This window comes from Crotalus tigris, unplaced genomic scaffold, assembly GCF_016545835.1.
Source record: "Crotalus tigris isolate CLP2741 ecotype Arizona unplaced genomic scaffold, ASM1654583v1 scf7180000017551.9496454, whole genome shotgun sequence".
NCBI classification, from domain to species: Eukaryota; Metazoa; Chordata; class Lepidosauria; order Squamata; family Viperidae; genus Crotalus; species Crotalus tigris.
In genome coordinates this window covers 3850762-3868390 of record NW_024096469.1, presented here as the reverse complement: position 1 = coordinate 3868390, position 17629 = coordinate 3850762, and the positions used below count along the sequence as shown (strand labels likewise).

General features: G+C 39.6%; 1 protein-coding gene across 3 annotated transcripts in view; it reads right to left on the bottom strand.

Annotated features, from left to right (window-relative positions):
* Nucleotides 1–17629, bottom strand: part of ABCC3 (ATP binding cassette subfamily C member 3) — an 81776-nt gene that overhangs the window by 42725 nt on the left and 21422 nt on the right. For all 3 annotated transcript variants that reach the window (XR_005556772.1, XM_039343824.1, XM_039343811.1), the window contains exons 3-9: nucleotides 14433–14558; nucleotides 12755–12892; nucleotides 8933–9058; nucleotides 6603–6664; nucleotides 4550–4681; nucleotides 2491–2709; nucleotides 1419–1596 (exon numbers count right to left, since the gene is read on the bottom strand). Coding sequence is in view for 2 of the 3 variants with exons in the window: in XM_039343824.1 (XP_039199758.1) it covers nucleotides 1419–1596; nucleotides 2491–2709; nucleotides 4550–4681; nucleotides 6603–6664; nucleotides 8933–9058; nucleotides 12755–12892; nucleotides 14433–14558 (981 nt within the window). In the remaining variant the exon portion in view is untranslated. The remainder of the gene's footprint in view (nucleotides 1–1418; nucleotides 1597–2490; nucleotides 2710–4549; nucleotides 4682–6602; nucleotides 6665–8932; nucleotides 9059–12754; nucleotides 12893–14432; nucleotides 14559–17629) is intronic.

The following is a 17629-nucleotide window of genomic DNA, read 5'->3' as shown; positions in this document are numbered from 1 at the left end:
AATGCATTTCAAAATATTTCTGATGAGACTGCAAATACTAGACCAGCGTTTTTCAATCCTGGCAACTTAAAAGATGTGTGGACTTTCAACTCCCAGAGATCCTAATCCAGCAAAGCTGGCTTCAAGCTGCTAAGGTAGAGAAACACTGTACTAGATCATGGAGCAGACCAGACCAGAGTGTTTAGAATTAGAAATGGCAGAAGCAAAATAGCCTCATATATAATCTTATATTTAGTTTTCCTTTTGGTTGCACCTGAGGCACTCACTCCCTATTGTCCATCCATCTCTATCCAGAATCTTGCTGCCTAAGTTATTCATCTCATCATTCTACCTGGGTAAGCTAAAGTACTACTAGCTTGTCTCTATATAAATCCTGCACAAAATGGTTTGTCTTTAGTTTTAAATCTTCCTGGCTTTGCCCTGCATGCCAAGGTTGGTGCATTTATAGCTCTCTGCTCTCAGATTCAATCTATACCTGCAAAGCATGGAGAGTTTTTTAATTTTCTATGCTTGGCTATACAAAACCTTCTACTCTCTGCTAAAACCTCTGTAAATATCTCCTTTTTTTTTTATTCTACAACTTGAAGAAAAGTTTTTCCTTCAAAAAACTTGCCTCAAAGCCTTTTCCAAGGCCAATCTTACAAAGCCATTTCCCATTGAAATTAAGACTGAATTTATGTAATTAAACTGAATGCATCTTGGGACTCATCTCCAATTTTCATCTTTTTTCATGCCTAGAACAGAAGATTATAAACTTTTTTGGGGAGAGGACTACGTTGTCACTATTGCTCAAAACACATTTTATAAACAATTTTATTATTATAAACTTTGTTCTGCTTAATCTAACTATTTCCATTACTTTTTATAGTGGCACATATCACTTGCAGATTTTGACGTATCAGCATTTGGTGAACAATGGATCTTTAAATTATTTGCAATTAATATCAGGCCAAAGAATAGCTAACATTAATAACATAATTAGCTCTTCCTTACTTTATGCTTTTCTGTACTAAGCAGCAGCTGGTAGATGGAAGGGCATTTTGAAACAGAACAGAGCTGCAGTAATAAATGGCTGAATATCACACACAGTTTAAAAATCCCAAAATTCCTCTAATTTGGCAAACTAGCTCTAGAGCTGACTTATTAATTTATCAAAAAGCAGCAATAGTCTGTTGAGAGTGTTATCCAACACTCATTTGCCATTTGTTGACTGTACATGCAGCAAGAAAATCAACTAAATATTAAACCACTTCAGACTCTGTGAGAGCATATACACACACAGAGATAAATATTTGATCTACAGCCAATAATTCTAGTGTACTCTTTCTTACTTGGAGAGAAAACACAACCCAAAGGTCTCTGGACTCTAGGCTGTCTGTGTTTTTTCATGGTATGCTAGGATACACGCTTGTTCTTACCTTTCTGTAGACCATCCCTATGATGCCAGTTCTCAGCCTCATTCCAGTAATGAAGCAATACTGGAAATGGTGGTGAAGGATTATTGTCTGCAGCACAGCACAGAAAAACATCAATGCCGCAATCAGGTATCCCCACCACAAGGGAGCATCTTTATTCTTCACAAAGCTAATTAACATGCTGTTTAAAAAGAAGATTGAAATAAACAGACAACACAGGGAGGAGAAAATAAAAAGATTAATGGGGCACAGCAAAACACCACTTCCTTTTAGGCCGCTGGTAGAGTAGCCCCCAAACTATCCCTCTGTGAGAGAGTCAAGCTTTATTCATGGGTCCAAATTATGGCCAAACATAACCTCAAACACTTTAGTCATTTTGTAATGTTGCATTTGTTTTCCATTAAAATGTTTAAAGTGAAAAAGGCATGCATTTATGAAGCAGAGATAGGCAAAGCTATGATCCTTGAAATATTGTTCAATTGGCAAATATTCAATTTTCAAAATCCCTCACTTCTCTGCTGTGCTGACGAGAGCTGCAGAAATCTGCAGTGTGGCAATAGTTGGAGGGCCACAGCTTGTTCATTTCAGTGTATGAAAATAGCAAAAGTATATTTCATTGGACTAATATGGAGGGTGCTGATGCTGAGAACTGAAGCAAATTATAGCTTCATAATATAGCACCTGCAGCAAAGTATGCACATCTATAATTTTTACATTTGACAACTTACACTTGGGAATCTGAAAAGCAATTCTAAGCAGAATTGATTTCCCCTTAGAAAATGCGTTTTGAATCTGAGCAAGTCTAACTGTGAATTAGAAACATGGGACAAGAGGAATATTATGTCATCTACTGATGTTATTAGCAGGCCTAGAGGGGAAACCTCCATATATTCCATTCAATTCATCATTTTTATTCACAAGTAATCTTCTCCAATTTGGTCTCCTTCCCCCCATGTCTGAGGGATCATGTTCCCAGATTTCCCAAATAACTGCAGAATGCTGTACTAATGTATAATCTAAAAGGAATGTGGAAATTCTCTTGCCCGTGAGAACTAAGGTTGAAAATGGAGCTCACCTTAACAACTGGGGATTGACAAAAGACAACAGATCTTGGATCACTTTGAAGAAGGAGCCAATTAAAAAATAAGGGCCAAAAGATCTGAGTAAGGCCTTGAGAAAGGAAGGCTTTTTCTGCTTAGTGGGAATATTTAACATGAGTTCTGTTTCTCCTGGACTTTCATCCACGTGATTCATCTCCTGATTAGAGTCCTTTGTATAGGATACCTCGTGTTTCCTAAGACAAAGAAACACATTATTTCACTCACTTGAAAAGTAGAGTCCTGTTACTAATAAGGAACTTGAACAGCAGGACAAGCAGTCTGCAAATGTAGCTTTGGAACAGCTGTAATAACAACAACATTACTATGGCACAACAGGAGCCACACTTTTACTGTCCAGAAATGAAAAGGTGTTTGCTCCTAAAAAAAAAAAAAAAAAAAGCAACTGATTGTGTTCAAAACAGTTTCACTTTAATAATGTTATTCCAGTGTTACTGGAAGAGGTGTGCTTGGGAAAAACTCCTTAAAAGAGTTTCTGTTCTGTGAAATTATCACTGCAAAATGCCATAAAATAAACCTGACTAGCTCAAATTTTATACCTTCAGAAGCCTCATGGCATTTTTAAAACAAAGCACATTTATTATTATGGCATCAGGTGAGACATTGGCTGTGAAGATTTGCTGCATTACTAGCGTTCACAGATAGGCCATTTTATTCTCCGATTTGGTGTGTGTATGCTTGCCAAACAGTGGCTTTCTTCTTGGAAACAGAAAAAGTCATTTTTCTTGCAACCTCTTTGCAATGTTCATGCAGATAGTGGCTTCTATTCCTCAGAGTCTTTGTTTCATCTTGATAAGCACAGAATTTACCTTTGGTGTTTTGTTTTTTTTATGCCATCAATAAAGTGGACAGGCAAAAGCATAGCATAGGCTTGGATTCTAAAATGTCAATCTCTTGGAGAAGGTCAGAAAAGTTGAATATCGAAAAAAAAAAAAAAAGAAAATTTGACAGAAAAAAATCCTGAAAAAGATTTTGTTCATTTAGCTCAGTGTTTTTCATACTTGGTAACTTTAACTCGGTAACTTTAAGATATGTGGACCCTCCAAAATTTCTTAGTTAGCATACATAATTTAGCTCAAGCCATTCTATGAATATTTCTGTTTCAATGATTTTGCTGAGAAAATCCATTTTCTCTCCAATTTGCCACACAAAGGACAAAGTCTAAAAGTATGAGAGTTGTAGAAGATAAAATCTTTAATACAAGATAAAATCTGATAAAGTACAATGCAGTTGGATAAGAAGTTCTAGAAGTAATTTTTTAAAAGTATGTAATTCTTTGCATCTCCTACAAATAGGAAAGGTGATGTAAATTATGCAGAAAAGCAAATATATCTAGTAAATTAATGTGCACAATACTTTCAGGATTCAGAGTCTGTATTTTAGCAAAAAAATATGGATTATTGTGGCATACGATCTGCTCTTTCAAGAAGTCCTTATGCTGTGCACAGTATTTCTCCCTTAGCTCTGAGGTTTATAAAGACATTCTTCTATCAAATTGTATCAAATTCCACAATGCAGAACTGCTACCTCTGAGGAAATTGAAAAGAGCAAACATTCCAGGAAGTATAATAGTTTTTTCAATGGAACGAGCCATTAAAAAAAAATTTAAAAATGAATTAAAAAGTGTAAATAAGGGGAGTGCATAAAGTTAAGATGGGCAAATGCAGGAAGGTGGGGGAGGGTATCCACAAAAAAAAGCAAACACTGGGGATTAGTGAGATCAGACCAAACCCTTAATGGAAAAGGCAGGCCTAGGAAGGCTTGCGCATTCCATTACCATCTAATAATGCTCAATTTCCCTGCATAGATGGGAAGGACCAAAAGCAGGGGAATAACCTGCACTGGCCCTAGTATGAACTGAGCAGCAGCCCAATCCTGCTGTGAACCCACAGCACGTTGGGAGCCACACGGTGACAGGTGTCTTAAGCTACCATATACAAATGCCCTGCATTTTATTCATTAAAAGCAGAAGTACAGAAAGACTTTTTTTACAAAACAAAAACAAAGCCAACTTACAATTTCCCACGTTGTTTTTGTTTATCCCACTCTTTCTGAAGCTTCTGGACGATCACTTCAGATTTATCATCCACATTCAGAGACCATAAATCTTTGTCTTCAAGAGGCTTCTTATAGCCTTGTATTACCAAACTAGACAACAGTAACAAAAGCACATTAATAACTCTGAGTCAGTCTGGGTAAACAACCTTTTTGTACATTAAATGGGCAAATATCTCCACTGACCACAGGCATTTATCTTAATTTCTCTCTCCACTACTCCAAGGGCAACCTACAGAGCAGGCAAAGCATTTAAAAGAACTATTCCACAATGCACATTAACAAGAGCAAAGCTCCTCTCTTCAAAATGCTAAAGCAGTCTATCTCTTGCATGGCTCACAGAGATGCCTTCGAATGCTATCCTACTTGTCTCTGTGTGCACATTACTATAATGAGAAGGCCCATGTGCTATATGAGCTCTGTGGGTGATGTTTGTTTTAGTGTGTTTGTGTGTGTAATTTTCTGTAAGTTAGGGCCTTGTAGAGGGCTTTTAAGACTAATCTAAAAGTAGTGACTAATCTTGACTGCAAATTCTCTTGTCTCTTAATCCTTCCCTCCCATCCACCATGGAAATAAGAATAGGCAGGGCTTTTTTTTTGTCATAGAATGCCCAGAACGGAGTTACGGCACCTTTTTTGGATGGAACCTTGTAGGGTAGGCAAGGTGGGTTGTATGACGGGTGAGAGTTCTGGCACCTTTTTCTTTTTTTTTTAACAAAAAAAAGCACTGAGAATAGGACTAATGTTTATATTACTGTTGGTTTAGCTCCCTCTTCTCCTCTTCTCCTCCCATAGCAATGCAGCTGATTGCAAAAAGAGTGAATGTATTTGATTTTTCTTTAACCAGAGGTTCTATAGCAAAGTAATAGAAATCCAGGTTGCACCTTTGTGTTTGAAACTGAAGAACTGGTTTAAAGGGTGCCAATTTTAATATTGTTGGCTTTAAGTAACCTCATTTGATCTTTTGTTTTAGCCTCCTGCTAGTGCAGCAAATCACACACAGACAAACACAGACTGTTATATTCATTACCATTCCTTTCCCTAAAGAAGCCAAAGAGACCAGACACAGAATTTCTCCCACCTTCATACCAGAGTTGTGAGATACGCCAGGTAAAGAAACACTGGCTGGCTGAAAGTCACCGCATTCCATCTTTTAAAATATTTTTTGGGAGAGAAAGATTAGCAGAGAGGCGATTCGTCATTTTATACAAGATTTATGTTTCCTTCTAGTGGCATATTAAAAATAATTTAAAAGTTCTATAAAACGTGATTTCAACAGGAAATACAACCTGAACTTTCATTCCAAAGTTAACATTGCAAGTGGGAGTTCTTTGTGGTGAAACTCAGTATTCTTACATTTCAATTCATTGGAATATGTGAGATGGGAACTCATTGCGCCTAAACTTATAATTTACAGTTTTACAGTTCTGAAAAAGCAATCTTCTTTGACTTTGTCAAATTATTAATAAAAGTGTAATCTCATCTGTGTTAGCCTGACAATTAATCCTATTTATTTCAGTGGAACTTCATTTCAAGTAAGCATGCCTACAATTATAATCTAAATTTCTATCACTAGCTGGGTTTTTTTTGGAGGGGGGAGGGTGAAGTGCTTGGTGGTTGACTCCTGGTGACTGCCTGGATAAATCCCTGCAAGTTTCTTGGTAAGGTTTTTCAGAAGTGGTTTGTCCTTGCCTTTCTTTCCCCTAGGGCTGAGAGGGACTGGTTCCAGGTCACCTAGCTTGCTTCGTACCTAAGGCAGAACTAGAACTCACATAATTCTGGCTTTTAGCCTGGTGCCTTGGCCACTACACTAAACTGCCTCCCACCTGTACCCTACCATCATATAATTTCTAGCAAAAGAGGAAAGGGCATGAAATGTAAATGAATGGCATGCAAAATGGTACTTCTGTATAGGAACGTAGCTGAATCACCAAGAACACAAAGGACAGCTTTTCAACTGGCTTTTCTCCAGTAATATCAAAGAAGCACAATAAAATGTGAAAAACCATGCTTACCTTGTGAACCACCAAAATGTTATCCTTGAAAGAAAACCAGAATTTAATTCTGGACAGGGATTCTATGAACAATTTTGGAGACATTAAGAGCAAAAGAAACAAAAAGTTATTTTTTTTAGCTAACATTGCAGTGAAAGATCACATTACACCTTCAAAATAAGTTGAATGTAACTATGTATGAAGTGAATCTATTTATGAAATGAAGGGTTCATCTCCAACTTCCGGTTCCCTACTCCAGAACCCTTGAGCAGCAGTTCAGTGCAGTGGATGGATTCCAAGTCACAACTTCTATTAACAACCACCCAAAACAAAGAGTCTAGTTGTACTACCGGTATGCCTGTCTTAGTGAAACCCAGACGAGTCTTGTATCTGAGGATAAGGAAATTCTCTGACCAGCTTCCAGAAGACTTTATTAGGGCCAGGAGGTACAAAGTAAAAGAAAACATTTTGCTCTTGCTCCTTGCATGGCTTTTTAGGGAATATGCAAATAAGGTTTGATTAGCCCAATATTTTCCACACCCATGCACCATTCAAAGGGGAACTATAAAGTATTCCAGACTATTGCTGCTTTCTAAATTATATCTCATGAAGTCCAACTACCAGCAAATGGACCCTGAGGATGGATCGGATTCTCTGTCCTCTGTGAGTCCCTGTGCTTTCAAAACCTGCTCCCAAGAAATGGAAAATCCTTTGGGAAAAAATGTAAGAACATATAATACGGAGAAAGGGAAAGGAAATTCCTCATGGGTGAGTAGAAGTCCTCTTGAACCAAAATGGATTACTTCTTTGTTCTCCAAGTCAACATTCTGTCCTGGGGATTTTATATGGTTTGCAGTAAATCTCATTAAACAAGGATAAGATTTCTGCAAAAAAACTGCACAGATGCTCTTCCATTTACCATTTTTTTTTTTTTTTTTTTTGCTAATTATCCTTTCTGCAGAAACTTAGCATGCTCACTGCTAGGTCAACCATGCAAATTCCTGCTTCAGTTTCCCTGTTTTGTTTTGTTTTTTTTTGTTTTTTGGGTAAGGAGCATTGCAGCGAAATTAATCCATCTTTAATTATATGCAGATCCTATCTACACAGATAGTCAATCTCTACAACCTGCCTTCTGTCTTCAGAATGAGCTGTCAGCTAGTTCTGGCCTCCCTCCTCATTCCTTTCTTGCATCTGAATGGTCAATGGTTGGTTATTGGTAGTCAAAGGATAATAAAAGTTGTGAATTTTATTATACGGGGCTTCTCATTAGTGATTGCTGAGAGGCAAACTTCACTCTAATACTGGCTAGAAACAGAGCAAAAAACTGAAACCAGGCGTGTGATCTTTTGGCAGTCGGAGGCTTCATTTCACAGTTTTGAAGAACAGAGAATAAAGTCACATTATCAGGCAATGACTTACAGCAGGGGAGGGCATAAAATTCATGGAAACCCTGTCATGATGATTAGGGGACTGGAGGCTAAAGCATATAAGGAAAGGCTGCTGGAATTGGGTATGTCTAGTTTAACGAAGAGAAGGACGAGGGGGGATATGATAGCAGTGTTCCAATATCTCAGGGGCTGCCACAAAGAAGAGGGAGTCAAGATATTCTCCAAAGCATCTGAGGGCAGGACAAGAAGCAACAGATGGAAACTGATCAAGGAGAGAAGCAACCTAGAACTAAGGAGAAACCTCCTGACAGTTAGAACAATTAACCAGTGGAACAACCTGCCTCCAGAAGCGGTGAATGCTCCAACACTGGAAGTTTTTAAGAAGAGACTGGACAGCCATTTATCTGAAATGGTATAGGGTTTCCTGCCTGAGCAGGGGGTTGGACTAGATGACCTCCAAGGTCCCTTCCAACTTTATTATTATTATTATTATTATTACTATTATTATTATTATTATTATTATTACTATGCTCTGTTTTTTCCTCTCTTCTGTTTGGAGGACATTTGGTAGGGGTTCTTTGTTTTTATAAATGCGTTTTAATCTATTCTAGAATTTACACAGCACAGTCATCATATTTTTCACTTAAAAAACAGCAGGAAACTGTAGCACTAAGTTTTATAGCAAATCCAGCAGCTACAAAATTAAGATTTCAAAAGCAAGAAGTGCAGCCAGGATCATAGGCTATCATCTCCCAAATTAGTGTAATATGCAACCCATAAAAGTTGGGAGGGAAAATGGGTTTGATGAGCACCTCAGGAAAACAAAACTGGCCTTCTGAAGCATGATGAGAACAGCCCATGCGATATGGAGAATTGCAGGCTAAACCCCGGGAAGAAGGCCCAGAACAAACCAACTATTCAGCATTCATGAAAATTTAGTGAGAATAACAAAAATTTACTTACCGGGTCTAAATTCACAGGAGAGAAGAATGGAGGCTTTTCTTTGAAACACGAAAGAATAAATTCAATAAGGATCAGTGCAAAGTAGATATAAAATATGATAATCCTAAATCTGCCTTCCATTTGGTCCTAAAAAGAGACAGAGGTAGTCAGCAAGGGAGGAGTAACATAAAAAACTACCGGTAATATCATGCTGCATTCTCAATGTATATTGAAATTGTATCTCAGAGGCAACAATGAGGATTAAGGTAACTATAACAATAGAATGTTACCCTAAAACAATTAATAGGTGAATTTCATTAAGATGGTGAATAACACCATGAAAGGTAAAACACGACTATCCTGATTTGGCATGCTAATGTCCTTTGTAATGAGTAAAGAGATTTGCAAAACAGAAAGGAAGAATCTGTCTTTTGGATTACAGGCACTCCTCGAGTTACCACATTTGTTCAGTGACCATTCAAGGTTACAGTAGTGCTGAACGAGTGGTACTTATGCCTGGTCCAAAAATTATGGCCATTACAGCACTCTCACAGTCAGATGACCAAAATCAGATGCTTGGCATCCACCCTCAATTATAACTGGAGGGGTGCTTCATTTTCTCCATACCCACCTATTTCCCCACCCCATCAACCACAAGTCTGCCCTTTTGGCTGTCCTGCATACTTGTCTTCCTTGGCACCATGGGGGTGATGAGGCTGAAGTAGTGGCCCAGACCTTTGGCAATCCCAGCTGGCTGCCACCATCCCCAGCTCCTCTACTTCATCCCTGGTGCTGCTGGTGCCACCAAGAAGTGCCACCACATTGGCACAGGGCAAAGCCCAGCTGCCACCATCACCCTGCGTTCCACTGGCCATGCAACTCTGCCAGCCCTGCTATCTTCGCGCCTTCTGTTGCTGTCCCTGCCAGCCTTAGCTGACCTTCGCTGTATTTCTCCTGCTCTTTAAGAGGCACGCCTGGCTTGGCCGTATGCAAGTCAGCTGCTGCCATGCCAGGCTTTCTCAAGGCTGCTTGCACAGTTTTTCTATTCTCTTGAAGCTTTGGAAGACTTCTGAGGCTTCTGAAACCTTGTGAGAAGGCCCCACCTGCCATTCTCCAAAGAGTATGGGCCATTCTCGCACTGCTTTGGAAAGTCTTTAGAAAGTTTCTGAGGCCTTTCTGAAGCATCCTGAGGACAGCCGATGTGATTTGGAGAATGGCAGGCTCAGTCTCAGGAAGAAGGCCCAGCACGGGCAGCAATTGCCTTGCCTTGCCTAGGCCCAGGCCAGGTGCAATTCGTCAGCCAAGGGAGATAGAGGTTAAAGACAGCTGTGAGCAGCAGGGTCCACAGGGCCAGCAAGCACAAGGTGGCAAGGCTGGTACAATGGCAGGGCCAGCAGAGTGCAGGGTGACCAGGCTGGAAGAGGCAATGGAGTGCAAGCCAGCCCAAAGGATACCATTGGGGAGGTTGATGGGGGGGGGGGAGTTGAAGAGGAGGCAATCCCTTAACTTACCAAGGCTTAGGGCTGTGAGAGAGCAAGCTGCGAGTGGGTCCTTACCTAACAATTGGAAGGATTTGGTTAACAATGGCAACAGAGAGTGCCAGGATTGCTGTGGCTGAGTGATATGGTCACAAACCTATGACCACATTGCTTAGCAATGGAAATTCCGGTCCCGATTACCATTGTAACTTGAGGACTACTTTTATTTACTTTTGAGTTTCTTCCAGTTAATATACAATGAGTGATAGAAGATTGTGTATTAAATAAGAAAACTTAGGATGAATGATTAAATATTTATAGATGGACTCCCACGAGATATGTGATTTCCCATGTCCTACACTTGAACTTTATACCCATTATTACGGTTGTATCAAATACAGTAGGCAGCTGCATCAGAACACCCACTCTGCATGGAAATGCCCTTTCTAAGGAAATCTCCCAGCACAGAGGGTTTTTTTTCTCCAAACATCTGGCCAGAAGCTTCTTCTCACAATTCTGTGGCATTAGAATAAAATAACAGAATAAAATAATATTTTTTAGTGTCACTCTGAATGTACACTAATCGGCATACATTAAAATGAAATTTCATTGCATACAACTCTCAAAGGGTCACCACCTCTGATATACACTACGTAAATATGACATAAATAAATATGCACATACCCACATACATTATATGACACAGAGAAACCACACAGTCTAGTTCGGGTTATGTATACATGTGTATGGCGAGAAAAACGAATCTTGCGAGTTTACCAGACGGATGGCATAGGGAACAAAGCTATTACAGAATCGGGTAGTCCTGCTAGAAATACTTCGAAATCTCCTCCCAGAGGGGAGCAACAGAAACAGACCGTAAACTGGATGGGGTCTCTAATCAATGGTAGGATTCAAATATGTGAACAATCAGTTCTCTGTGTGGATGCCCCTTCCGGAAGTCCATTCTGGGCCTGGGCAACAAAAAATTAGCTACCGGTTCTGCCGAAGTGGTGCAAACTGGCTGAATCCCACCCATCTCTAATAATGCTTTCAGCTCTAAGCACATAATGCTTATAAGCAGCATTCTGAATACCAGGGAGTGAGCTTCCTATGATCTTCTTGGCTGTCCTAACCATTCTCTGTATGGACTTTCTATCTGAGGCACTGCTGCCACCAAACTAGATAGTGATGCAGTTTGTTAAAATGCTCTCAATCGTGCCTCTGTAAAAAGTGGCCAGGACAGAAGGAGAAATATGTGCTCTCCTCATCTGATGCAGGAAATGCAAATGCTGGTATGCATGCTTCACTAAGGATGACGTGTGGAGAGACCAATTCTGATTAGTGCAATGTTTTGAAAAGCATATCACGAGCACCTCTCCCTCCATGGTTTAATCATTCTCAAAGATTTCTAGCTATTTAAGCTTCAAAATGACTTTCCTTTCATGACCCTAGGAAGAAGAATCTCTTGTTTTTGCCATGTGTAATTCCCATACCACTGCCAATGGTATGGGAATTACACATACCTCGCTCAACAGTGAGAGATTGGTGAAGTGGGCACAGCAGCACCTGCATTTTCTGCGCCGCATGAGAAAAGCACATCTTCCTTCCCCTGTCCTGACCACTTTCTACAGGGGGACAATCAAGAGCATCCTGTCATACAGCATCACAGTCTGGTTTGGAGGCATCAATGCTTCAGACAGGAAGGTGGTGCAGAGAGTGGTGAGAATGGCCGAAAAGATCATTCCCTCCCTCCCATCCAGGACATAGCATACAAGCACTGCTTGAGCAGGGTCCGTAAGATTATCTGGGACACTACACATCCTCTTCACAACCAGTTTTCCTTGTTACCTTCTGGGAGGAGGCTTCGTGGTATCCGAAGCAGAACATCCAGATTCAGCCAGAGTTTCATTCCATACAGCATTAACCTTGCGAACTCTCAAGCTTCCTCGTTCCGTTATATATTCAAGATGGACAATATTTAATATTTATTTGCTACATATATGTAGGGATGTGGGTCTATACATATGTTGTTCATAGTATGTTTAGGTGTGTGTCATGTATGTTTCACTTTGAGAGCGGGCAACTAAATTTCATTTTTTATGTGTGCCATTGTGCCCACAGTATAAAAATGACAATAAAGGTTATCTTATCTTATAATCAAAATCCATTAGGATGCCCTTATCTCAATCTGAAACATTATCTGCTACTCTACTTTTGGTTTTGGACAAACTATACATCTGTCACATACTCAGCCTTCAAGCGGCTCTTTACTGCTAACTCCCACAAATGGATTGTCAAGCATCTTCCTTCCAGCATTAACTCTGTGGAAAGATGGCATAATTCAATACAAGTACATTTAATTTACCTGAGATGGAGAACGAAAGATTTTGGATTGCAAGGGACCAATAGCACACAGCATACACAAAAACCAGAAGACAATGAGGATCCCTGAAGACTGGACACCATGAAGTCTTTCATATTGGATGAGCAACATGGCTGCCAGCTGCAAGGAAAGTCAGTGGAGATGAATGGAATGATGAGAATCTGATTAAATTCCCTAAAGTTTTTTCCTCCCGAGATTAATTCCTAGTGATCCAATGGACACCTCTATATCATGTTGTTGTCAAAGAATAGAAAAGCAGTTAGCTGAAATATTCTGTTTTTATATGGTGTTAGGTGTTATTATTTTTGTGCTTTGTGGCCTATGTTTTTGTCTTCTTTTTGAAAACCATTTTGGTCCAGTGATCGTGAATATATCTTCATTTCTGCAAATAAGAACATTGCTTTTCTTTCTCTGTCCTGATATTCAGAGTGTATCAAATTCCCATGTTTAAGTCAATCTTTATTAAATAAATATTGGATTTTTAATATTTTCTCAAATATTATTTGAGTTTTCAGAGAATAAGGCAATGAAACAAATTCTCTAGAGCCTAGAAAAGAAAATATTTTCCCCCATATTCACCATTACGCAGAAGAACAGGCAATATTAAAGGATGAAGGAAAAATGTTATTCAACATTTTGGCTTGCCCAAAACAGAAATCATAATATTTTTAATTTAACTCCTCTTAAATATATACCTAAATTTCTTCCTTCTCTACAGAACTAAAATATTATTTCATACGTAGATGTTGAGTGTTCCAAGAAACTGTTATCTTTTTTATTTTTTTTAAGTGCAGACCTTAATAGGATCTCATTGCTGCAGACAAATAAGCAAATGAGAACCAATCAGCAGTTTGCATCTCACATCTTTCATCTCCTGTCCAAGATCTATTTGTCTTTTCTACTTTAAACCAGAGCATGCATACAAGTCAGCTCTTCAATACCACTCCTTTTTTTTATTGGACTGTAAAAGATGTAATTCATTATCCTAATGCATGGTAGGTCCCAAATCCAACTGGGAAAAGGAAGACAAGTTCCAAGGACTGAGAATTTGTACTGTGTGTGTGTGTATGTGTGTGTACGCACATGCACGCACACATGTGCATTAGGGCTGTACTAACAATACAGTTTACAAAGACATGTTGGCTTTCCCTGATGTTTTGCACATGTGTGCATATATATAGTACATTTCCCCTGAAATTGCCAATGAAACACAATGGCTATACATGCACACCCATGTGCAGACAACAAGGGAAAGTCTTCAAAGCACATTCTCCAGCCTTACAAAGTTGCAGGTGCTTTAATACTCCATAGGAAGATCCTTTGCCCATGCCATCATACTTTGCAATGTGTGTCTTTCAAATGCTTTCACTGCTCTTTCCCCCCCTCTCCTAATCCAGCCTCTTGTTTGGAAGATGGAAAGGGGTTAACAGATCCAAAACCTTTTTAGTTGACAGGATGCCTCCCTTTTTGCTGATATCACTGGACAGCAGGACAAACACTTCTGCTACTAAGGAAATGAGAGGGCTGTGAAAATGGAACTAACCCCCTGCCTGTGGCTTTCCATGGCTCTGTAGTACTTCAGCTAAGCAAAATATTTCCCATCATCACATTTGTTTTCAACATGCAAATAATAATAGCAAAAAGAGAAAGGCACACCTACCATTGTGATGCCAACAATTAAAGGTGTTACAAAAAACACCGGTGGTGGAGTTCTGTTCTGACTGATTTCATGGAAGGCATAGAAAAGATTGGACCAGCAAACCACCCAAAGTACAAAAGCAAAGGCCTGTATAAGGAGAGAAAAAGACAAGCAGTACAGACTCCAAAAGCACAAAACTTATCAAAAGTAGTCATATTTCAGCTTATTTGCAAATATTTGCAGCACTAGTAGCCTGTAAAAATTCTGTCTACACCTACATATGCTAGTTCTTGGAGATACACACTTTATTTTAGTTTACAAGTCTTTCTTTGCTGGCCATCTTGAGATTATATTCACTTGCCACTCCTAGCTTATCTTTCCTGGGCTAAGGGTTCTAATAAAGTCTACGACCCAGCTTATCTTCAAATAATGATATTTGTTGTGGTTTCAAAGGAGCAGTGAGAATAATTTGGAAATTTTGTTGAAATTTTCCTGCAATATTCTTGCACATTCCATCTGAGGGTAGTACTAATCAATATATCTTACTAAGGAAACTGTATTGCTGCTTATGTGAGCCTTTTAACGGGTGAAAAAGAATCTCAGCAGATGGTCATAGAATGTAAATCACTGCTTAAGTAAAAGAAGAAGAAGAAGGCAAAATAACATGTTGTTTGAAGAATTAATCTTACTGATGTTACTATAAACAATCAATATTCTAGCCCTCTGATATTGAAATAGACTGAGAAGGATAGACACATCTCCTAAATTTTAAAATGCAGATGAAGTGACATAGATCTGCAGGGGGAACTTGGTTCCTTGTTATCAATTATATCATAAGCAATAACAAACAAGCATCATTATTTGGGCGCATGTGGGAGCTGTTAGGCAATTTCAGATTTAAATTAATTGAATTAATTTAGAGTCCCTGAACCACCATGTTTATTTGGACACAATTTTCTTTCAAATTCCAGATTTCTTGTTTTGTTATGAAATTCTCTTGTAAAAGAATGATATTCTCTCTCTCTCTCTCTCTCTCTTTCTCTCTCTCTCTCTCTCTCTCTGTATGTGTGTGTGTGTGTGTGTGTGTGTGTGTGTGTGTGTGTGTGTATGTTTTCGTAGATTTTCATGGGTATAGGTATGCAGGTCTTGGTGTATTCGGGTCTTTTCCCGTGTAAGATTGAGAGTATCTTGGCGACGTTTCGACGAGGTCCCACTCGTCATCTTCAGGCTGGGGTCTTTGGCTTCATGCTTGTGCGAAGCCGAAGACCCCAGCCTGAAGATGACGAGTGGGACCTCGTCGAAACATCGCCAAGATACTCTCAATCTTACACGGGAAAAGACCCGAATACACCAAGACCTACATATATACATATTTACACATACATACATACATGTATGTGTGTATGTGTATGTGTATATGTGTGTGTGTGTGTATATATATATATATGTAGGTCTTTGGTTATTCGGGTTTTTCCAAAGACCTACATACATACATACATACATACATACATACATACATACATATATATGTAGGTCTTTGGTTATTCGGGTTTTCTCCCGCGTCAAATTGAAAGTGTCTTGGCGACGTTTCGACGAAGTCTCATTCGTCATATTCAGGCTGGTGTTTTCAGCTTCGTGCTTCTAGGAGCAATGTGTGATCGTAGCTGTTTCTTCCTTTTAACTGCCAGTGGGGGTATGAACTGGATGAGAGCTTGGCTGTGTTCTGATTGGATGGAGGTATGTTCTGATTGGTTAGGAGCTTGGCTGTGCTCTGATTGGATGGGGGATTGGCTGTGCTCTGATTGGATGGGGGGTTGGCTGTGCTCTGATTGGTTGGGGGAGTGTTCTGTTTGGGTGGAGGCTTTGTTGTGCTCAGCTTAGTCTGAGTTGCAGGGGGATGTGAGATGGGGAGCTGCATTGCTATTGTTTGGCTTCGCGTTCGTGGTTGTGCCTCATCTTCATGGTAGGTGTCAAAGCCCCCACCCAAATAGAACACTCCCCCAACCAATCAGTGCACAGCCAACCCCATCCAATCAGAGCACAGCCAACCCCCCATCCAATCAGAGCACAGCCAAGCTCCTAACTAATCAGAACACACCTCCATCCAATCAGAACATAGCCAAGCTCTCATCCAATCAGTTCATACTCCCACTGGCAAACCATAATCTTTGTACAACAGGATACATACATATATACATACATAAGCCAGCCAGCCTGAGAAGCATTCTCAGGATCCATGAGCTACAAATCATGCTGTACAATTGGCATGCAGGAGGCTTAGTTAGGTTGGACTCCATTTTAAATCTGCTCAGCACAAAGACTACTACAGCATTACATCCAGTGGTGGGATTCAGCTGGTTCGCTCCACTTCGGCAGAACCGGTAGCTAATTTTTTGTTGCCCAGGCCCAGAATGGACTTCCAGAAGCGGCATCCACACAGAGAACCGGTTGTTCACATATTTGAATCCCACCACTGATTACATCATTCCACAACAGTGTTTTAAATAAAGGGGATGAAAGAACGAGAGAAAAGGGCTATGAAAACTTTATTCTAATTTGCAAGCTGCAAGTGAGCAGAACAATATGACCTTGATCTATTAGCATTGGGTGGGTTTGAATTTTATTATTATCATTTAGAACTCAAAAGCCCAAGGTCAGAAGCTTTGCCCATGACTCACATGAAGTAGCCCAGCATCTAGCAGACTTTGGAGCACCTAGCACAGGAGTAGGCAACCTTGGCTCTTTTATGACTCATGGACCAACTCCCAGAATTCCTGGCTGGCTCAGGAATTCTGGGAGTTGAAGTCCATGAGTCATAAAAGAGCCAAGGTTGCCTACCCCTGACCTAGCAATATTGCAGCTAGTGGGAGACTACAAGAATAACCATAAAACTGCAACTTTAGGCTAGACTAGAAAACTGAGAAAACACTTTGGGCTGGAAAAGGCTATACACCACAAACCACTGACATACTACTTTCAAGAAAAGTATGTGAACTCAAAGGAAATTATCTCAATACAGCTCTTTTTAAAAATAAAAAATAAAAATAAATGCAAATGTAGTTTCTCACTTCAATGGGATGAAAATGTCACCATAAGCTTCTGTATTAGATGATGAATACATTTAGATTACTGCATTAAAATGATACAGTGGCAAAGTTGTTTTAATCAATTTGGCACTCACTTCTTTGATAAGTGACTGAAGTGATTAAAAAAACTGC